This window comes from Mirounga leonina, unplaced genomic scaffold (assembly GCF_011800145.1).
Source record: "Mirounga leonina isolate KUSES-001 unplaced genomic scaffold, KU_Mleo_1.0 Mir_97, whole genome shotgun sequence".
Lineage (NCBI taxonomy): Eukaryota > Metazoa > Chordata > Mammalia > Carnivora > Phocidae > Mirounga > Mirounga leonina.
The window spans coordinates 1,572,434-1,596,531 of NW_023270889.1; the positions used below are offsets into that span (position 1 = coordinate 1,572,434).

At 37.1% G+C, this 24,098-nt stretch overlaps 1 protein-coding gene across 2 annotated transcripts in view; it reads left to right on the forward strand.

Moving 5' to 3' along the window:
- Nucleotides 1-460: 460 nt before the first annotated feature.
- Nucleotides 461-24,098, forward strand: part of LOC118006490 (interleukin-7 receptor subunit alpha-like) — a 28,367-nt gene continuing 4,729 nt past the window's right edge. Inside the window, exons 1-7 of one of the 2 annotated variants that reach the window (XM_034999169.1) lie at nt 461-691; nt 4,781-4,919; nt 15,883-16,040; nt 17,659-17,679; nt 20,492-20,649; nt 22,687-22,849; nt 23,779-23,872. In XM_034999169.1, coding sequence (XP_034855060.1) covers nt 610-691; nt 4,781-4,919; nt 15,883-16,040; nt 17,659-17,679; nt 20,492-20,649; nt 22,687-22,849; nt 23,779-23,872 — 815 coding nt within the window. In that variant the 5' untranslated portion in view covers nt 461-609. The remainder of the gene's footprint in view (nt 692-4,780; nt 4,920-15,882; nt 16,041-17,658; nt 17,680-20,491; nt 20,650-22,686; nt 22,850-23,778; nt 23,873-24,098) is intronic. The other variant, XM_034999170.1, reaches the window with a different exon arrangement.

Genomic DNA, 24,098 nt, shown 5'->3' on the forward strand with positions numbered 1-24,098 from the left:
TTGATGAGCAAGGTATAAGTCAGTACTGGGGATACACAGAAAACCAAACAAAATTGCTGTTCTTGTGAAGCTCACTGGTGTGTATGTTCAGAGATTGGAGGTGAACTATTTAAAATAACCTACAGTACATTACTTCATAAAGTGCAGAATCTTTCCTTAAAGAGACACGCACCCCAGACAATCAACTGATTAGCTTTCTAAGTTTAGTTTTGTCTTGTGATTTTTTTTTTTTTAACTGAAACTTATTCACATTCTAGTCTCAGGTAGTTTGGGGCTAGATTTGAATGCACTACCTTACTCTGGAATAAGCAGAGTAAGTTTGGGGGCTGTCAGGAATGCCAAAGAGGTACAATAATTCAAATGTTCTATCCCTTCATTTCCTCTACCTCTGCTTACAACAGCAATACTTTTACTCAGACTTCCTGTTTCTGGCACTTGCCTTCTTTTTTGCTATGTTTATACTTCCCCCTGTCTGTGGTTAAATAAGTATAAAGTGCTAAAGCTGTAGATTTGTCTCTGTCTCTCTCTCGCTGGGGCTCACTCTCTCTCTCATTCATTCCTACACATAGGCTCACACACCTCCTCTCTCCTTTCTTTCTCTCTCTCAGAATGACAATTCTGGGTACAGCTTTTGGTATGGTTTTCTATTTACTTCAAGCCGTTTCTGGAGAAAGTGGCTATGCACAGAATGGTGAGTCATTTCTAACTTTTCTTTAGGATTTCAGATTATCTCTAGTATATGCTTCAGGTTACTCAGATCCCTAACAGACCTGATCTGGACACTGGGTTGAAATGGAGTTGGAGAACTTGCCACATACTCAGTCATTTTTTAAGTTCTAACCGCCAGGACAGGGCGTCTCCGGACGATACTGTGGGTGGTTTATAAAGTCTTAGAATTGTCACAAAGGAATGCATTTGGCTCTCTAAATGTGGATCTTAAATGTCAGTCAATGCCTCTGCTCTTACAAAAAGAACACCCATATAGACACAATGGTTGTGCTTATTGGAGAATCTCTAAGGCAGTTTTACCTTGTTAAAAAATCAAGTTAAATTTGTTTTGCTTAGCTTTTTAGGAGGTTCCAAAAGCATGACTTTCATGATAAAATAATTTCCAGAAACAACAGCTTTGTCTGCACTCACCAATCCCATATCTCTAGCACCTAAATGAGTGTCTAGAACTGAATTCAGTATTTGAATTGAGTATTTGAAAATTTCTTCAAAATACTTTAGTTTTGATAGATTTATGTGAGATTCTTAGGCAATAACTGAACAGCGAAAGATCTGAATGAGTTGTCTCATTAAAATATATTTAATTTTCTCCATATTGACAAATTTATCATCATATAATAACTCTCTTTGGGATCCTTGAAATACTTAGCACCTAGAAGCCGATGCTGCCTTCTTAGTAAGTAAGTTGTAATTACAACAAAACTGTAGACAAAGGCAAAACAGCCACAACAGGAGCCATCTGGGAATTTGGACCACCCATTTGTTCCTGATAATTAAGCCCTTTTATTTTAAGAGTTAAAAAGGATTTTCTTATCAAGGTTATCAAACACATCAACTCAATGATTCAGCTTAGATATGTTAAGCCATGTATTTACTAAGGTTGGAAATCCCTAGAATATTTTCACTAAGGAAATTGTCAGAATGCTGACATTTTTCACAGCGTGACCATGTATGAATCATTTTGTGGGGATGATTATTATTCGAAAGTGTTGCCTTGTGTTTGCACAGATAGCTGGTTGGCAAGTAACACCTAATTCTTACTCTTCAGGGTATAATCTATTCCCTCTATTTCTCCCTGGTGGCCATACTTCTTTTTTTTTTTTTTTTCAAAGAAATAAGAATTCTAACTGAAAGCTGAGTTTTCACTTCAACTTTTTAAATTTCAGATTGATTTAGGAGATCTAACCAATCATCCACATTGATCACGTCAAAATACTTTTCAGTTTGGGGTGTATAATAATCAGCTGTTATTTGTTGAAAGATTAGTTCTTTGATAACCACAAGGATGAGCACGAGAAGAAAGGGATATTTTTTAAAAATCTAAGCCATTCATACTTTTAATCAACTAATTCTTTTCAATAGGAAGATTTCTAAACCACATGGCCTTGTCTATAATACATATTCTAAAAATTAAATTTTTATACAAAAGTATGCTTATATAGTGAGCATTTAAAGAATAATAGGTTAACTCACCGTACAAAAGTTCTATGTAATTTCAAAGCCATAGTAATAATACCTTTGACATAGAATTCAGTTTTCACGTATATTTCAGAATTAGAATTCTCATTTTACCTTTTCATTACTTATTGTCAAAAAAAAAAAGATAATAGTCATAGCTAACCCTTATTGGGTGCTTACTGTGTTCTAAGCTAAGTCTTTGCATATATTTTGTTCAATGATTCCTCAAAATAATGTGAATTTCCATGTTGAAACAATAAGGCATAGAGAGGTTGAGTAACCAACCTGACAGGGACCACAGCTAAAAAGTAGAATAGCGAGAATTTAAACCCACATCTGTCCAGCTCTGGTGCTAGAGGTCTTAACCACTGTGTATATTACCCTTACCTAAGAATTTTTCAGCTTAGATCAAGTGTAATATTCTCTTTGTAAAATGCCTTGCAATTTTGCAAGTTGTCAAGGGGAACTTTTCTTGGTTACAAAGCAACTTCATTGGCTAAATAGCCGATGAACTGCTTCTCAAAACATAGCACTTTAATTGTGCTTTGTATCTTGTATGAAAATACACATCAGACTTACTCCACCAGACTGGATGGCTAAGGGCAGTGGGAGTGCTTTATTCTACTGGTGCTCAGCATCTGCTAGACTGTGCTCTCTCAGGCTTATATTGTATGTTGAAGAATTTCGGAGACAAAGCTGATCCACAGAAGGCTGAATCCAAATAGTAATGTAGGTTCTGTTGTATAGGATTGGTGGAAGATTCAAAGAAGAGAAAATGTCAAGACAGAGTGAGGACTGCTGAGTAAGGGCAGGCTAAAGCCACCTAGAACCATTCCACTGAGAAAAGAGCCAGTTCTTAGGAGACAAGATCTTAGTCCTATAAGATTAGGAATGAACATGCTTTAAAATGTGAGCCCTAAATTGTGGGTTTCCCCCTCATTATTTAAAACTGTCATCAGGAAGAGGGCTATACCCTGCTGAAATTACATAAGAAGTCTTTGCTAGTGGCAGAATTGTACACCTAGTGGGTTCTAGGAATGGTCAGAAAGAGCAGTGCCCACAGCTCTTATCTCTTATCTAGATCTAGCTTTTCAAGATTTGTGGCTTTGACTGAACCAAACTGTCACCCAACTAGTCTGCTCACAACAAGCTTTACTAACTTTCCCACAGACCTACTTAGTTATTTAAGTAAAGAAGATGCTGTTTCTACATTTCATTGCCTTCAGGACACTCAACTGGGGTTTAATTTTAATACATTCTATATCCTATTTAAAACCCTAGTTTTAAAAACTCTATATCCTATTTAAAACTTCTAGTATTGATGGGTCAAGGTAATTTCTAGTATTGATGGACCTGGAAGCCATCACAGGCTAACACTTGACCACTCTGAGAATGGCTTCAGTTACGCTGGATTTTCTCAGGTCCCAATCCAAGTATATTTGTTGACAAATTTTTTTCTATTAAATATTGTGAAATATATATACAAAATGTCTATTTAATCTTAGGGGCCTCAATCCAGTTTAAGAAATTGAATACTAGCAGTGCCTGGGTGGCTCAGTCATTAAGCGTCTGCCTTCGGCTCAGGTCATGATCCCAGGGTCCTGGGATCGAGTCCTGCATCAGGCTCCCTGCTCAGCGGGAAGCCTGCTTCTCCCTCTCCCACTCCCCCTGCTTGTGTTCCCTCTCTCTCTGTCTCCCTCTGTCAAATAAATAAAATCTTTAAAAAAAGAAAGAAATTGAATACTATCTGTGACAGATTGTACTTCCCAAAAGAGGCTGGGAAAAAAAATCTGATTCTCTACATTCTTCGAGAATTCTGATGTCTTTAAGATACAATTTCTATGGATGAAGGATCTACACACGTAGAAGCAGTACCTATAGGATTCCTGTAGGATTCTTGCAAAGGTCCACTAGATCTGAGTCCTGGCAGATCTAATTTTTTCTAACCACATTTGCCTTAGCAGCTTAAGACAAATTGCTTTAAATAAATATTCACACAATGGAGATAGTCAATTGTACTTTTAGTTGGGATGGCTATTTAGGCAAGAAAAAGCTATCCCTTAAAAAGTGAACTTCTGACTGTAAGATAGTTCTCATCTTCCTTCATTCAAAAAAGAAATACTTGGGAGGAAATAAATAAAGATTAGTGATAAAGTCAAAGGTTAGATTAGGTAGCTTTTGAATAATGGAGATAAAGTATCTCTTACTTGAAATATACCAATTAACAGAAGAAATTAACAGTGTAAAAAAGAGTGCATTTAGTATTTTATTCTAGATCTCTAATGCACTAACACAATGGCAGAAATATTTAGAAATATTTGGAAGTTATTTATTAATTGTGATGATTTTTTTTTTCCTGTTAGAAAAATCTGTGCTCATTAGATATCGATTTGGTTTGGGTTTGGGGTCTTTTCGGTTTGGGTTTTGGTATTGGTTTTTCTGTCTTTTCCCTTGGGCTTTTCTTCTTTAGATAAACCTATAATCACTCTTTCATGTCTGCCCCAAAAGGCTTCTATTTCATTAATGTCACTCTAGATTTCAAAAGGATGCACTCATTTGCTTCATTAACAGCTGCAGGTTTGTTTTTCCCCAGGAGAGTTTGAAGATGCTGAGCTGGATGACTATTCATTCTCTTGCTACAGTCAGTTGGAAGTGGATGGAACCCAGCACTTGCTGACCTGTGCTTTTGATGACCCGGACGTCAACAGCACCAATCTGGAATTTGAAATATGGTGAGGAATAGTGGCTCCTATGGGTGCCTAGAAATCTTGCCTCTCCTTTCATGTGCTGCTCAGCAAAGGAGGGAGTATGAGGCCTAATTCTCAAGTACTAAAATCAAATAGATTCCAAAAACTTCCTGAAACTCCTTGTTCTTCACCGAAAGATTCCAGCAGAGATACTCTCATGGGTTCATCTCCAGGGCCTTGCTGCTACAGCAAGCTGATGGTATGGAACTTGGAGACCTCACAACCCTTCTGACTTCATGGCAGAATTTAAATCTTGCTTTCCTAGGACACACCTCCCCCAGATTTCTTTGTCCAACATGAGACAATCTAGTGCCTTGTTGCACTCTGGAGCACAGTTGCCTGGTTTCTAATCCCAATACTTCACAGACTTGGCTTTTTAACCTAAAGCAAGTTATGTAACTCATTTATGCCTCAGTTTCCTCACCTGTTAAATGAAATGTACTTACACATAAGGAGGTTTAGATGATTAAATAATTTAATACTTTAATTAGAAGACACATCCAGTATATAATAAGTAATGGGAAAGGAGCATTAAAATAACAAAATCTATGAATATAGACCTAACTTCCACCGTCTTGACACAGTTTGACTTCACATGATACCCTCAGTATCAATTTTCCAAAAATCTGCAGGAATAACCTGGCTCTTAGTTTCATGAGGCCTCAGAGAAAAGGCAAAGGAAAAGAGAAAGTCTCTCTCTGGTTTGAAAGTTTGGTGAAGAGCTCAGAGAGCTTTCTTCTCCCTCCACAAACCATGTCTTGTTGCTGAGGGTTACTGTCTCTGATGACTTGAAAAAAATACTCCAACGTGAAATTCTAACTTAGGGCTATCTCCAAATTCATATCAGATGACCTAATTAGTTTCCTACTAAGAAAAGTGAGTCAAGATCCACCAGTTGTAAAAGAGGGCTTCTTAAACTCAGTAGATCCTGGGCCAAGCCCCTCTAATACGTAGTCTAGACAAGACCTATATCGCATGCATTATGTTAAATTATAGGAGCTTTCCTGAATGTGCTCATGCAGTGCTTCCTGATGCAGTCATTGGAGAAAGACGGTCTTGGACTTGAATTCCATAGTGCATTCTCATTCTGCTTCTGTCAGTTCACTTCTCTAACACACTTTCCAGAAATAAAATGTCGGGAGAACAGGAATCTACGATGTCCAAAATCTATACTGCAACTAGACTACCCCAACACAGCCAAACAGCTCATTCAAACCACGCACTCATTTTTATGGACAGAACCCTCTCCAACAGAGGTTTGACTTTGGGTTTCCACCCAGCTATTTAGTGGACTGCAGTGCTCATATAGTTTCTCCTTGGGAGGCTGAGATGACCTTTCTGGCCACTTTCGCTCACACCACTTCCTTGCCCACTTGAACAAACTTGCCCACTTCCTTTTGCAAATCTCTTGATTTTTCCTGTCATATTGTAATCTATCTGCAACTTCCGTTGGGGATTTTCAATTGGATTTAGATATTTCAGTTGGAAAGGGATTGTCTTAAGACATGTTTTGCAGTGTGAAACAATAAATATGAGGAGGTTTAGGTGCTCCTGGAGAGCAGCTGTTTTTGTGAAGGTATACCTCAAGGGGGATTTTCGTGCAAATCCTAGCCCAGCGGGGACATTGTTTCTCAAATCAAAGTCACACTACTGTGCTATATTTGCTGGATAGGCTAGGTTGCTTTTGGCTAGGTTGCTTTCCCAATGAAACTAGCTTTATTGGAACTCTCTGTTCCTTTAACATGTTTATAAAGAAGAAATTGGAAATGACTGAAAAATGTGCTTTCTGATGAAGTCTTTACACAGGTCAGATTGTTGATAGAAACCAGGTGCTATTTCCCAGCTTACTAGGGGCATTTTCCTAGATGAGTTTACCACCTGTCTGATCTGGCCACCATTCTCCCAGGGTTAGAAACCAAATTACTTAGTGTTCAGTGAGAGGATCCACCTCTCAGGAATGGATTTGGATTAGCCAAAATCACAGGATTAGATTACCAACATGCCAACTGATGATTTCACATTGGTAGATACAAGTACTGTAGATACCCAGATATTCATCCTGGGCTCAGGACCTACGAGACTTGGTCTTGGGAAGAAGAGAAACACAGCAGGCCAGTAGGGTGCATATCAATATAAATCCACTCTTACTGGGGGATCTGAAATTTTTTTATTCCCAGAACATTAACCGGCTCTCAGGTACTGGAATGACAAAACAGAGGCACTGAAAATAGGCACCTACGTTAGACTCCCAGTAGCAACACTTAAGGAGCTCTGTGACCAAGGAGTTACTTAAACTCTCTAATCAAAACAACTACCTGGCATTGGGGTATTTGGTATATGGTCAGTACCTGTAAATGGTACTTAATTCTCAGGGTAGACTAATTTTCATTAAAAATGTGATCAAAACATCGTTCAGTAAATACAAAGCAAAACAAAGGAAGTTTGTTTGTTGATTTTAAGATGAGAATTATTTGGTTCAGATCTCAAAGTGCTTATTAATTTTTTAGGATTAGCTGCGAGCACTTAAACAACTAGGTTATCTCTTTAAAAATCAGATTTGATAATAGTGGGCCCATACAGCAAAAATACCTGAACAGAAGTCCAGCTGCATCTGTGGTTGGACAATTAAATCTCAGACCTGAAGTTAGACCCACTTGCATAGACACCATAGGCACTTGAATTGGGAACCCTGCCTTTTAGGTATTTGTGTAAGTTCCAGAGTCAGCTCTCAGAAGGCAACTGATTTCCTTTGTTCCCACATTCTTGGGGGTACCACAGTCACTCCCATGTGCCACCTACAGATATCACTTCACATATGTCATTCTTGGTTTCATTATTTGCCACCCTTGTCACAGGCACACTGCCGAATCTACCTCATGTTCTAGAATTACCTAGCAATATCTGTCAGGTGATTAATTTAGTCCTTCTCCAGTAAACTATACTAACTTTCAAAGTTGTTCGATATTTTTGAGATAGATTCTGTTTTTTGAGGCCAAATGAGGAATAAAAGCTACAGTTTGTTTTTGTTTTTAATATTTCTGTGTAGATACCTGTCTGCCCCATCAGGAGAAATGCATTTATCAAGCTAAGCCACACATGATTTCAGGAGATTTAGGAAGCTGGAGATAGGATAGAGAAGCAGGCACTATGGTCTCCCCAGCAGTCTCTCTCTGTTTTCAGAGCAAGAGGGTTTGTGTGAATGGTTTAGGGTTGATGTCCCCTGGGAAGGTCCTACAGGCCCAAATTTGTTAGCCTATAGGACCACTTGCAGTCAAAAGTACATTAAATGAAAAAAAAAAAAGTACATGAAAAAACAAAACACAAACAGAAGTAAAGCCAGAAATCACTGAAGTAGTAATTTGTGAAAATTTATTGTGCATGTACCAAAAAGTTTGCAAACCAGGAATGCTTAAACTAAAATATGGAATGAGGCTTAGAGATATGTTGTTATAAAGCAGCTTAAAGGTGATGAGTGTTCATTCTTTACCGTGATTGGCTATAATATTAGAATTTTCTTAACTGAAAGGAAATTGGTTAGTGGTTACCTCCTATCAATTTTGGCAAACGATTTAAGTTTTGCTTATGATTTTCAGAAGCATAAGCAAGAAGTCACCCAGGTTAAGTTAATCTTGCTTGTCTTGCAAAGTAAGCTAAAACATTTGTTTATATGACTATCTGATTTTGTCTGCCCAGGGATTTTCAAGTATGGTCTCTGTGTTTAATTTTAACATTGGATACTTGCAGTGCTTTTTTTTCTCCCCCCAAAATACCCTAAAATGCCTCTATCCAATAGAAATACAGTGCAATCCACAAATGTGTGAGCCATATACATAATTCTAAATGTTCTAGTAGCCACATTTAAAAAAAGAAAAAATAAATAGGTGAAATTAATTTAATTTAAATTAACATATTTAATATAATAACATATTTAATTTAATAATATATTTTATTTAACCTAATATATCCAAAATATTATCATTTCAGCATATAACAATATAAACAAAAATATTAATGAGATATTTTACATTCTTTTTTGCATGCTGAGTCTTCAAAATCTCTTGTATATTTCATAGTTGGAGTACATCACAGTTTAGCCATATTTCAAGTGTTCAATAACCACATACTGGGTAATGGCTATCATGTTGGATGGTATAGTTCTAGAATATTTCTAATCTTAGCAATACATATTTAGCAACCAAGTAAATTGTTTTAACTTAGTTAAGTTAATTGAAATGAATTGGATTGACTTGAGTTGAATACTCATGGGGAAGACCCTAAGTTTCCTCCAGTCTTCTGAGGCCAGGGTCATTGGTACAAAGCAAGGTTGTCTACTGTAGGCCACCGGGTTTTCTTAGCTCCTGGCATGGCTTCCCCTCCATATAGGGTGGCTCCTGGAGTTCAGACCCTTAAAAGGATGCCCAGGCTCACAAGCCAACCGTATGGTGATCCTTTATATTTCATTGCTTATTAATCTCATTCTCCAAAAAGTGGAAATGAATCAAGAATACTATTTTAGGTTCTTCTTAAACTTCCAATAATACCAAGAACTTGCTATCTGTTAAGGATTTATAATTGAATATTCCACCACGCTTTACTTACAAATATATTCTAACTCAATGACTGAAATAAAAGTCATTATCTTTCTAATTTCTCTACATCATTTGTCTTACCTAAAATTCAGAAATAGGATACTACTCCAATTCTCCCCTTCTATCCTTATTCATCCAATTATGACATGTTGCCATCTTCAGCACTTTCCATGTGACACTCGTCCCAAGTTTGTCCCCTTGTATCCATCTGGCCTAACTTAAAAAATTTGCTTTTAATATTTACTCTATTCTGAGGGGGAAAACTTCAATGAGGGACACACTCTCTAGAAACTCCAACACACACACACACACACACACACACACTTAAAGCCAAAACAACTGCATACCCTAAAATATAACAGTTAACAAAAAAACTATAATTGAGGGTGGGACAATTTTAAGGAAGGTCCCACAAATAGTAAATATAGTTAGACAATTAATAAACTTAAAATTTCTTTACCCATCTCTATCTTTGTCTGAATGTAGGAGAGTAACCGGTCACTCAAAGACCACAGCAGCCCAGAGCTGGGAGACTCTGCCCCTAAAGCTGAGGCATCCTCCTCAGATTTTAATCCCATGCCCACCTCACCTCAAGCCACAGACATGTTCTTTCTGCTCAGAGTCCAGAAACAATCCCAGAAAGGGCTCACTTGAGCACATGCCAAGAAAAGTATACCCACATCCAGTTTACCAAAGAAAACCAACATATTCTGGATTGTGGGTAGTAAAGGACCTTTTTAGAACATATTCCCTATGATCTTTTTAAAAATATCTGGTTAATGAGAAGTATTCTTTCCATGTAAACAAACCTGTACAAAACTTTTATTTTTCTGCCACAATTCCCACTTCAAATTTGAGCCAACTATACCACTTTTCAGGGCTATTTGGCTAGAAAAGCATGTAGGAAAAACAAATTGGTAATCATGTTTATCACAGGAGAGGGAAATTAAATTGATGGTTGAGGAAGGAAGAGAAATGAGTACTTCTATTTTTATTCTTCATTGTTTAATTATTTTTACAATGAGAATACATATTTTGCTTCCTTCTTTAATACAGAACATTTCTTTCACCCTAGAAGGATGCCTCCAGTCCCCTTCCAGCCACTCATCCCCTGTGAGCAATCCATCACCCTTGGTTTTGCCAGTTTCCAATAGGTCTTATAAATGGAATAACACACTGTTTACTCTTTTCTATATGAATTCTCTCACACAACAAAATGTTTTTAAGAATTATCCATGTTGATGTGTGTCTCAGAGCTCATCTTTTCAACTGCTGACTATTAATTCCACTTAATAAATGTATCACAAGCTTTGAATCCTTTCTCCTCTTGATGGACACTGGAGTTTTTTCAAATTTGAGACTATATTTTTTTAAGTTGCTATTAGATTTTTTTTTTTACAGATCTGTTTGTTAATACACACTTTCATCTCTCTGCAGTAAAAACCTCAGATGGAATTGCTGAATCATAGGGTACGTGTGTGTTTAGCTTTATAAGAAACATCCCAGCAGTTTTCCAAAGTGGTTATACCATTCTACTCTCCAACCAACAAAGTCTGAGAGCTACACATCGTCTCTGACATTTGGCGTTGAAATAGTATCTCGTGATTTTCTCAAATAACAAATAATGTTGACCATCTTTTTGAGTAGTTGCTGGCCATTTGTATGTCTCCTTGTGGCAGGTGTCTGTTAAAGCCTTTTGTCTTTTTTACGGAGTTATTTATCCTTTTATTGTTGATGGGTATGAATGCTTTTTATGTTCTGGATACAATTCCTTTGTCAGATATATGCATTACAACTATTTCTGCCAGTGTGTAACTTGCCATTTCATTTTCTTAATGGTGTATTTTAATGAGGAAGAAGTTTTCATTTTGATCAAAGTCCAATATGTCTTTTTTTCTCTTTTATGTTTAATTTTTGCGTGTGTTATTACTATTTTTGTCTACTCCCAAAGTCAGAAAGATATTTTCATATGTTTTCTCCCGGATATTTTATAGTTTGAGCCTTTACATTTAGGTCTATAATTCATATCTAATTAATTTTTCATGAGATTAAGGTTCATATCTTCCATATATTTATTCAGTTGTTCCAGGACAGTTTGCCGAAAAGATTTTCTATTTCCCATCAAATTGATAAGGCACTTGTATTGAAAAGCAGTTAAGCTTCTATGTGCAAGTCTATTTCTGAGCTCTATACTTTCTATTGATCAACTTATCTATTCTTTTTTTTCTTAAGATTTTATTTATTTATTTTTGAGACAGAGAGACAGAGTGTGCACATGAGCAGGGGGGAGGGGCTGAGGGAGAGAGACAAGCAGACTCCCAGCTGAGCAGGGAGCCCAATTCGGGGCTCAATCCCAGGACTCTGGGATCATGACTGAGCAGAAGGCAGACACTGAACCAACTGAGCCATCCAGGTGCCCCAATTTATCTATTCTGATGTCAGTGCTAAAATGGCCCCATTATCATAGCTCTATAGTAAATTTGAAATCAGCTGCTCTGACTCTCCCATATTTGCTCTACTTTTTCAATGTTGGTTTGACTATTCTGAATTCTTCATATTTCCACATAAATTTTAGAATCAGCTAATTTGCTAATACATGAATGTGCCTCTCCATTTATTTAGATCTCCTTTAATAGCTCTGAGGAATGTTTTATAATTTCCATTGCAAAGGCCTTGAACATTCTTTATTAATTTTATCTCTAAGCATTTTATGTTTATTGTTATCATAAATGGGGCTGTTGTTTTTAAAATTTATTTTCTAATTGTTTGATACTAGCCTATAGAAATATAATTGTCTTTTATAATCTGACCTTGAAGAATTCACCCTACTAGTTCCTGTAATTGTGTTGGGGTATCTGTATAATGTTGTCTGCAAAGAAAGACTTTTTTTCTTCCTTTCCAAACTGGGTGTCTTTTTGTTTGTTTGTTCTCTTGCCTTATGCACTGGCTAGAACCTCCAGTACTCTGATAAATAAAAATGGTGAAAGTGGATATTCCTGTTTTGTCCTTATCAAAGTGGAAAAATGTTCACAATTTCACCATTAAATATGATATTAACTGTAGACTCTGTAAATTTCCTTTATCAGGTTGAGGTAGTATTCTGTTAATTGTCTGCTGAGAGTTTTTATCATAAGTGGATGTTGAATTTTGTCATATGTCTATCTGCATTACTTGAGATAATCAAATTATTTATGCCTTTTGTTCTGATAATATGGTAAATTGTATGATTCATCTTTGATTGCTGAACCTACCTTGATTTCTTGGGATGTGTCCTACTTTCTCATAGTAGTAAATCAATGTGTTAATATTTTCTTGAGGAAATTTCAATATACATTCTAGGGAGACATTTATCCGTAAATTTCTTTTCTGTAATATTTTTGCCAGCTTTTGGTACCAGGGTTGTGCTAACTTCATAAAATAAGTTGGATAGGGTCTATTTCTATTGTATTTTCCAGAGTAATTTGTGTAGAATTGGTACTATTTCTTATATATTTGATAGAATACAACAGCATAGAACTATCTGGCATAGAGTTTTCTTAGTAGGGAAGTTTGTTGATAATAAATGTAATTCCTCTGAAAGAAATAGAGCTATTTAGATATTCAATTTCTTCCTTATTTGTACTTTTAGGCAATATCTTTTTCTTAGTGATTGCTCTAACAGTTATGATATTCAACCTTATCATAGTTTACTTAGAGTTAATATTGTACTATTTCATATATAAAATATAAGAAACTTACAACAATACAATAATATAGTTCCACTTATCACGTCCTATCCTATGCACTATTGTTATATATTTTTACATCTACCATACATTATAAATACCACAATGTTATAATATTTGTTTTAAGCAATCATTTATCTTTAAATAATTTAAGAGAAAGAAATATATATTGTCTTTCACATTTACCAAAGTATAGCCTTTCTGGTATACCTAGTTGCCTCCTATAGATCTGCAATTCCATATAGTATTATTGCCCTCTGATCTAAAGAATAAAACAAATTATCTCAATTTTTATTTATCTGGAAATATCTTCACTTGGCCTTCATTATTAAAGAATATTTTGTGCATGTAAGAATTCAAGGTGGACATATTTTTTTCTCTCTTTCAGAGTTTTAAAGATATTATTCCAGGGTCTTTGGTTCCTGTAGTTTCTGATCAGAAGTGATATTTTTCTCTAGATACTTCAAAATTTTCTCTTTGTCTTTGTTTTTCAGCCATTTGACTGTGATGAGCCTAGGTATAGTTTTTTTCGGATTGATCCTGCTTGGATTTGCTGAGGTCTTAAACATAAAAATAGACATTTTTGTTACATTTGGGAAATTTGGAGCCATTATTTTTTATCTATTTTTTTTCATCCAAGTACTTTATCTTTTCTTGTTCTGGAATTCTAATTACATATTTATTTATCCCCTTGATATCATCCTATACATCACTGAGCATTTGTGTTATTTCAGACTGAAAATTTGCTATTGCTCTATCTTCAAGTTCACTGATCCTTTCCTCTGCCATCTTCAATCTGCCATTAAGCCCATCCAATGCTCTCAGGGCATTTTTACAAATTTTAGATTTACTTGTCAGTTACAGTATTTTCATCTGGTTCTCTTTTACAGTTTCCACTTCTCCACTAACATTACACATCTATTCAATCATTATGACCATATTCTTTGTTTAGCCCTTGAACATATTTACAAAAGCTACTTTAAAATCCTTTTCTGCTAATTCCAACATCTGGTCACTTTAGGGTGGCTGCTTTACATTGACTGCTTTTTGTCTTGACTATGGGTCTCATTTTTCCTTTTTTAGTCATTTGTAGTAGCTTTTGAATGTAGGAAGGCACTATTGGTAATAGGTTTTCTGGATTCTGTTAACTTCCTCTTCTGAATGTTAGTTTTAGCTCTGTTAGTTTGTTAACAGGATTGGATTAATCTTCAAATTCTCTTTTCTTTTGAGACAGCACCTAAAATCTCAGCTCAGTTCTTTCTAGAGCCATCTAGCTATTGTTAGCCCATGGTTTCCTTGGAGTCTCTTCCATCCTTGACAAATAAAGGGACATATAATGATATGAGCAGAGTTTATATGCAGATCTGGTGACTTACATCTCCACAGCTTCCTCATTTCTAGGCTTTTCCCCATAAAAATATCCAGCCATGCAAGCAGTCCTCTGACTTCTAAAGACAATAAAATTATGGCTTCCCATTAGATTCTAGATGTCTATCACAGTGTGACCTGAGGAGTGTCATCAAACAAAGAAAAAGAAAAAAGCAGAAACAAAGATCTCATCCACCTTTTTTTAAAGGAGAAAGTTCCCTCTCATTTCTGCATATTTTTGGTTACTCTCTAAAGCTTTTAAATAGGATTTCCAAAAAATAGCTTGTCCAAGGTTATAATATATAATTATATATTAGAGGACTAGTATGATATAAGTTGTTCTGCTATTACTGGAACTCAAACTTATAATTTTTATTTAAAAAGTATAATGTGGAACTTTTTAAAAAAAGATTCTATTTACTTATTTGAGAGAGAGAGAAAGTGCACACGAGTGGAGGGAGGGGTAGAGAGAGAGGGACAAGCAGACTCCATGCTGAGCAGGGAGCTCAATCCCAGGACCCTGGGATCATGATCTAAGCTGAAGGCAGATGCTGAACCAATTGAGCCCCTCAGGTGCCCCAATGAGGAGCCTTTGATGTTAGTTGTACAGTAGGTAACAATCTCTCTTCCTCATTTTCATGAAAGTCTGATCCTAATTGGGAAGAGGAAGTGACAGAAGTGACAGAGTTCAATTCCTAGAGCATAGCTATTGTCTGTTAAGGTAGGGAATATGGAAAGAAGGGTTGCTTTTAAAGTCTGTTGATGAGGTAAAAGTGGAGCACAGTCAAAATTACCTTTGAAAATCCCTAAATTACCCATTAAGTATTTATGGTTTTATGTATACAATCCTTTAGACTATTGTATCCTTTCCTTTAACTTTTTTTGGTCAATGTTTCTTTACAGGTTTTATTTTCTCAATTTATTTCTGCAGGACATCAAAAAGCGCAATTACCTTCTCATCTAAACAAAGTATTTGTTTTTCAATGATTGATTCTTAAAAAATAGGAATTTTCCATCTTTTTCATGAACATGCTTTGATGGTTCAGATTCAGTTGCATCTAATGCCTGAATATATCATCACTAGGTCTGATGGTAGCAAGAAGCCACATTATTTAATTCCCTCTCTCTCTCTTTCATAAGCACCTAACCATCTGCATACCTATGGACAGAGTTGAAGTCACACAACTAAAATGTACGTGTAATGCTATTCTATTGTATACAGAAACTCCTACTTGATTTAAGATGGTTCCCTTTTTGTTCCTACAGTGGGGCCCTTTTGAATGTAAAATGCCTGACTTTTGATAAACTGCAAGAGATGTATTTCATTAAGACAAAGAAATTCTTACTCATTGGAGACAGCGAAATACATGTGAAGCTTGGAGGAAAGAACATAACTTCCAAGAAATTGAACATAGTCAAGATAGGTAAGAAGTTGTATATAGGGGTATGATTGCTATTTGGGGATATATGAAGACACTGATTCTCTCTGGACTTTATGTTAAAAGTAGACAAATCATGAAAGCTATATTCAATAAAGAATAGCAAATCCCCTAATGGAAGGAATTTTTTAAAGAAATGAAAGTTGTGAAGCATATGCCACTAATTCTTACTACAAGAGAATTCTGAGGGTCTTCAAACTCAGCTATGAAGGATAGTGACTGCAGAAAGAGTTCATCTGTGTGAAGTTTCACTGGATCTGGGCCTCTGCCATCCACCAATGTATGTCCCTTCCTTCCTCATCTTACCTTCTTTTGAATTCCTTATAGTCTTCTTCCCACATACCCACCATATTCTGAGTGTGTTTTGTTAAATTATCAAGTTATTTTTAAAAGTAAATACGACTTCTGTATTAGAATTCTCCAGAGGAAACAGAACCAATAGGAGATATAGATAGATAGACAGATGATAGATAGATGATAGATAGATGGATAGATAATATGTAGATAGAGAAATAGATATGAAAGAGATTTATTTTAAGGAGTTGCTCATATGATTGTTGGGGCTGGCAAGTCTGAAATCTATAGGGAAAGCCAGAATGCTAGGAACTCAGGTAAGATTGGATATTTCAGTCTTGAGTCCAAATCCCATAGGGTAAGGTCATGGTCTGGAACCTCAAGCAGGGTCTCTATATTGCAATCTTGAAGCAAAATTGCTTCTTTTCGGGAGATCTCAGTCTTTGTTTTATTTTTTTAGGTTTATTTATTTATTTATTTAAGTAATCTCTACACATAACATGGGTCTTGAACTCATGACCCAAGATCAAGAGTGGCATGCTCTTCTGAGTGAGCCAGCAAGGCACCCTCAGTCTTTGCTTTTAAAGCCTTCATCTGATTGCATGAGGAGCACCACATTATGGAGGGTAATCTGTTTTATTCAAAGTGTACTGAGTTAAATGTTAGTCAAGTCTTAAAAAAAAATGATACTTTTGGACTAGTATTTGACCAAACAAGGCACCACAGCCTAGCCAAGCTGACACATGAAATTACTATCACATCTTCCTAAGAGACTTATTACTGAGAAGTGAGGCATGTGGCTTAGGATATTCATATTACAATTTGCCAAAAAAGATACAATAATTATATTTCAAATAAAATTATAATCTGAATCGGTAAACTCAACTACATGTTTCCTTTGGCTCTATATAATATCCATATACATAATAATATGAATTAGTAAATCCATTCAATTACCTGGTTGTAAGTCCATATTAATTACAAATTCACCATTTGGTTACCAGGCAAGTAAATCAAAGTAATCAGAAAGATTGGGAATATAGACATAAGAAGTTTTTTTCCCACTACTTACAGATTATGACCCTGGGGTGAATAAAGTTCTTTTCAAAGCCTCAGAATGTCTAAGCCAATTACAATGCATCAGTGCAATAGAATAATAACTACCCACATTTATTCTACCTATGGGTATTTATAGATGAAACAATATACACAGGGGGAAATTGGCCAAAGTAATTGAAGAGATGCATTCTTTTGCTGGTTTTAAATACTATGACTCACTCTCTCTCCTTATTCTCAACCCTTTCTTCAGCACTCGAAAAGAAAATCAAAGGTAAGAGAGCAATACTCATTAGAGACAAGAAGGTGAGAAACTTTGAGTCTATCTTAGCTTTGCTTCACTAAATTGGTAAAATAGAGAGTAAAAGCAAAAGTTCTACCTGTGAATAATTATCCTGTAAAAAGGCAGAGATAGTGAAAAAGAGACTAGGCAGAGGGTTGTGCATGTTGTCCACATAGCAACATAGGCCACAACCTATGTGAGTACTATCTAAGAAAGTGGTAACAACAACAAGGTAATTCTGAGTATGGGACACAAGCAAGCTGGGTTTTGTCATTTGTAGACTAGGCTGTTATGGATGGATGGTTAGTGCACTGCACAAGAGCATGATATCTAAAGTTTACCACTGGAATTGGAAATATTTATTCGCTTTTCCGAGAACAGGTACAGAGTGCAGAGATTCTCAGTCTTCTGACAGATCCTGGCATTTTAGAAAGTGAGCATGTGAATACTCAGGACTCCAGGTGGCACCCTGTCCATCTGAATTCCCAAATCATACCCAGTGCTCTCAGAGGCCCATTTTCCATACCCCAGCAGAAACAAACCTAACAAGCCACATCTGAGGGTCTAAAGGAGAAAAGCAGTTGTGCTCACACCTGGTAGCATGGGCCCCTGTGAACTTGGAGTTATGAGCCTCGTGGGGCTTTGGAAAGCACCCGTAAGCAAGCAGGATGAGAGTTAGTGGAGGCATGTCGCTCAGTAGTACCTTCTTCTGGTTCTTAAGGTGATATTTCATTGGCAGAACTGTCATTTAATTGAATTTAAACTGGAAGCCCCTGATTGAGCCCTAGACCAGAGTTCCCCTGCAACCACCTGGCCCTCACTTCTCCTTCTTTAGGTGTGGTCCCTCTGATAAGGCTAGAGGGGCAGCTTCCTCCCTTCCCATTTGCCTTGGTGGGATAAATCTATATTATGGTTCAGATTGTTTCCAGAATAAATTAACTTATAAAAATTTTGCTTGAGGAATGAGCAACTTTTTCTAATGTGCTCAAAGACACCCTTTGGGCCAGAGACAGACCTATTTGGAGGATACCTGGACAAGCCAGTGTGAGATAATGGAGCACAGAAACAAAAGCTAAAATAAAGAAGAGCAAGCCTCAGAATCATACAGAATTGGATTTAAATACTATCAAACCATTTTATAGGAGCCTGAACTTAATTAACCTCTCTGAGACTCAGTTTCCTCATCAGTATAGCAGTAATTAGGGATTGTTGGTGGAAGCTTGTGTAAGTAAAGCACTTGGTGCTTAATAGGTATATAATCAATATCAGTCTGTTCTTCCCTTAATTCTTCCATGATTGGGAGTCCCTTGGGAGATGGGAATGAGGCAAGGAATTCAGTGTCAGAGGTTTCGTTGAGAATGTGAATCTTAATTATTCCCTTGAATGAAAAGTAGGAACTGGCTTGGCAGGTATAAAAGGTTGACAGGATTCTCTGTTGGTCTGTTTCTTTATACCCACCCGCCTTTCCCCTTGTTTCCCCAGAGCACCTTCCCTTTCTATAGTGCATCTAAGAGTAAAAAAGAATAAGCTCCCTCTTTTATAAGACATCAAAGGGCAAAGGAGACACTTCCTCTTTTTCAGGATCTCTGGGGCAATGCAAGGAAACCTTAGGTGGTTACCACTATGAGCAAGTGACTACAATAAGTGAGCCAAATTCCACCACGTGAGTTCACTTTACTGGGTCAGCAAGTCGGCCTTAAAGCCCAAGTCAGATAGCTTAGAATCCAGCTCAGTCTACAGAGGAAGAGTTTGATGAACACGTACTCTTCCATTAACAATGGGGTTAGCTTAGATTTTAGCCTATATGCTGCCCATCTCTGTCTGAGATCAGCTATGCAAAAAAGTGGCTGTCCCATCTTTAGACAGCTAACTACCACCCCAGGCTTTGGTGATAGAGCAGCTAAGAACCCAAGACAGGAAAGCCCCTGGAAAATGGTGGGGAGGCCACATGACACACATGCTTTTCAAGGAATTTAGTATCTTTATCTGGGTTGGTTCTGCCTAGAATAAAACCTATCTCCCTCCAATAGCATTTCATACATGGTGCGTGTGATCCTAAGAGGAATTTTGCATGGCAGGCAGACGGAAGAGACCGGAAAAGAATTTAGAGCTAATACAAACTAGACTGAAGTCACACTGGAAGTTATGAGCTTAGGGCCAGGATGCAGACCCTCAACTTCTACATAGCTGAGGTGAGGTACAAGGCTCCCAGCTTACAATCTGATTTTATTGGAATAATGAGGACTCCAAGTTTAAATACTCCTGTTTTGGGGCTAGTTGGTAGCAAGTTCTCTAGTATTCAAAAGGCAAAGAGAATATGTTTTGGTGTAGAATTAGCACTAGCTGCTATAACAAATAAGCCCTAAAACATATGATATCTCAAACACCAGAATTTTATTTCTTGCTCACATAAGAGCCAAAATGGGTATTTCTAATCTGTGGGTGATGCTCCTCCAAGCAATATTCAGAGTTCCTCCCTCCTGTGGTCCCACTGTCTTCAACATATGACTCCAAGTGGTGGAAAGGCAATAAGCAAAGGGCCATACATGTAAGGTTTCTGGGCCAGGATGGGAGGTGGTGCACATCACTTCTCCCCACATTGTGCTCAAGACCGCACCCAACTGCTGGGGAGGCTGAAAAGTGTAGTCAGGCTGTGAACCAGGAAGAAGAAGAAATGGTTTTCTGAACTGTTGTTCAGTTACTGACCCAGAAAGAGAATGTGATGTTCAGAATAGATGAACTTTAAAAAGTGTAATTATTTTCTTGACTGCCCTATAGACTGACCTCCTTTTTTCCTTTCCAGTTAAACCTGAGGCTCCTTTTGACATAAGAGTCATCTATCGCGAGGGAGCAAATGACTTTCTGGTGACATTTAACACATCTCACTCACAAAAGAAGTATGTGAAAGAATTAATGCATGAGGTAGCCTATCGCCAGGAAAAAAATGAAAATGACTGGATGGTATGTAGATTAACTACATTTATCTATTATGACATTCATAAAGATGTATATATAAATATACTTAATAAGTAAATTTACATAAAATACACAAAATTATAAAATATATAAAACTATAAAATAAAAACTTAATGTTATAAATTTTATGGGCCCAGAGGTACATTCACCTGGGGAGGGCCCCTAGCAATTTTGTGTTCAAAATATACTTTTTCCTGAAAGGAGCTCCCCAAAGTATAAAAGCTTCAGGTTTCACAAAACCTAGATCTTCTCTGGGCCATCCCATTCTAGCTCTAATTTTTTTTTCTTGCTCTATTTTTTGTTTTTATAATGTTTCTAAATTATGCAGTTGATTAGCAATATAGATTAAGACCAAATCAATCCTCTTTATTTGGGGGGGGTCTCAAAAAGTATACAACTCTCACTGGCAAATCAGGCGAAAACCATCACCAACTCATAGCCACAGTTTAGTTCACAGGAGTTATGGAAGCAGCCTGAAGGAAGGAGGGCAGTGGAATATTTTTCTTCATTTTTTTTTTAAGCCTGAGTTCTTCATCCTCAAAGTAAAAAACTTCATTTGTATCATAATCTGGAGGATTATTTAGACTCCATGAGTCACTGTCGTTGGAATGGTCTGCTGTCCCTGAAATCTGTCTTGGGGAAAAGATGGGAGAAAAGTAGAGAGTCCCAGATTTTCAGGTTCCTCTGAACCTACTGGCTTAACTTCTGTCCTTTTCGTATCACATGAGCAAAAACCAGATGATGGCTTCTCTTTCTCAAGGTGAAAAGAGTATCTACTTATCCATACTGTTCCCTTTTCTCAGGCAAAGATTAGACTTCTTTGTCTGCAGCATGCTGCTGTACAGTACTTATATTAAGTGTAATGTCTGCCCTAAACAGCCTTCTCCCTCCTTCTACGCACCCACCGCACAAACTAGACTACGTTGATCCTGCCCTTTTGAGTCTTCATCTGAAAATTACACCAGTGGAAAAACACCTATAGTGGAGAAAGGAAGGATGTTGAATAAATGATATTGGGACAGTCAGTTCGCTTCTTGTGGAAAAAATTAAGTTAAATGCCTAACGCTCCATATTAAAAAATAAAATAAAAAGATGATTTAAGGAAATTATGTAAAAGTGAAACTCTAAACAAGGCAGAAAAAATATAGGTAAATGTTTATATAATCTTGAAATGAAGAATATTCTAAGCATAAAAGCAGTAAAAAAAAAAGCAAAAGATGGATACATGTGACTACATAAAAATAAAGGCTTATAAATGTCAGCACACACAATAATCAAAGTCATAAGGCTAATTAGAAATTAGGATTAAATTGTCACACATACAACTGACAGATGATTAATATCCAGCATATTTAAAGAGGTCTTATAAATCATTAAGAAAAGGACAAATGTAACAACAGAAAAATTAGCAAGAAACTTGGAAATGTCTCATAAATTAGAAATACATAAATTCAATAAATATATGAAAACTAATAATTGAAGAAGTATAAATATAACATAATAAAAAGTATAAATGTAAATAGCAATGGAATATTAACTTTTTACCGATCAAATTGAAAGATGCTTTTTTTTTCTTAAGGGTGATACATATTTTTGAAGATACTGTTGTCTCTGTATTGCTATTTGCAATGTAGGATGGTATCTTTCTAGAGAGAAATTATTCCTGCTCACTAACCCACCATTCCCTTTTATTTCCATTTGGAATATGAAAGGGGAGAAGGAGAAAAAGAAAAAAAGAAAGAAATTGAATGTGGAAAGGAAGGTGGGAGCCTGGGAGTGATTTATATCCTCCTGGAGTGGGAGAACCCAGCTCACCTGAACAAAGACCCATGGTACTGTTGCCCTCCTTGACCACTGGTAGCATCATTTATGAGCTTACACATGGTCCTCCCCGTGTCATAGCTCCTTTTCCTAGTGAGAGTACCCATGTGACTAAAGGCACTCAACTTGAAATGATTCAGGGGATCTGGGCAGCACTTCTTTTTCAATCCTAAAAATGTAATGGCATGTTTTGCTCTTTAGTGTGTGAACTTATCCAGTACAAAGCTGACCCTCCTACAGAGAAAGCTACAACCTGATGCAATGTATGAGATTAAAGTCCGGTCCATCCCTAATGCCAACTATTTTCAAGGCTTCTGGAGTGAATGGAGTCCAACTTTCCACTTCAGAACTCCAGAGATCACAGGTGGGAAGTGACCGAAGAGTCTTTGTGCCCTGCATAGTGCTTTGCCTGTCAAAGTGTGTGAGCAAGAGTAAGAGCCAGAGAGGGGAAATGAACCCACAAGTTAGGACTCCTGGAGGGCATTCTTTTACTGTCTTTAGAGAATGACCTGCCATCTTTGCCCCTTTGGGGAAGAACAAGGAAGTGGTGGGAGCGGGGCCCTTAGTCGTTGATTAAATGACTCTACTGGTACCATCAATGACTCTATTGACCTAGGTGCCCGTGGGAATTGCTACTAATTCTGAACAAAATGCCCACCTACTACCTCCATTTTATCAACTTAGATTGGAATCCCAATGGCTGGTCTCTGTAAAGGCCCTCTAGGGAACACCTTTGGTGATGGAAGATGGGCAAGCAAGTGCTGCTCTTCCATGTCTCCTTTTTCAGAATAACAAAGATATCCATGTGGTCTAGGAAGAGAGAATTACCAGAAAAAACAAAGAACATGGCTCAGGCAGGCCCCTGAGGAACCAAAACACTGCACACATACCTTCTCTTTGAGGTATGAGGGGAATCGTTCTGCCATCCCAGCCTCCCATTCTCAGACGGGAAATTTCCGAGTCTGCAATGTAGAGCATCCACATCATCATTCTCCTATTGGGCTTCCTTCTCTTGGTGGTAGGAGTTGGGGAGAGATTGCTGCCAGCCATAAATGCCTGGTCACTTTTATATTTCAAGTGACAGATGTTCTAGACCTGGTCACCCAATTCAGTGCCACTTACTGAAGCCAAAATTCCTAGTGCATAAAGCTAGTGTATCATCCTATTCACTGGAGAGCGACTTTGAAGAAATAATAAATGGTCCTAAGTTACTAAATAAATTCAAAGTACCCTGAAAGCCTCCCCCACTGCATGGTTAATGATTGCTAACCAAGATCTATCCTTACATTCCAGGGAGGATGGATCCTGTTTTACTAACTATTAGCATTCTGAGTTTCTTCTCTGTGGCTCTGATGGTCATCTTGGCCTGTGCGTTATGGAAAAAAAGGTGAACTTTAACTAATCAAGAGGATGGTTACATGGAGCCCCAGACAGTTGGAGCTCTAACCCTATTTACTGATGAGAAAACTACAAAGGGGAATAAGGCATTTCAGGGATTACAGTGCCCACACTCCTCCCTAGCCTGGGGAACTGGTGAATTTCAACAGTTAATTTCATAAAGCGTTGAAAATATGTAAATTAGACATAGGGCAAACCCTCCTCCCCAACTTTTT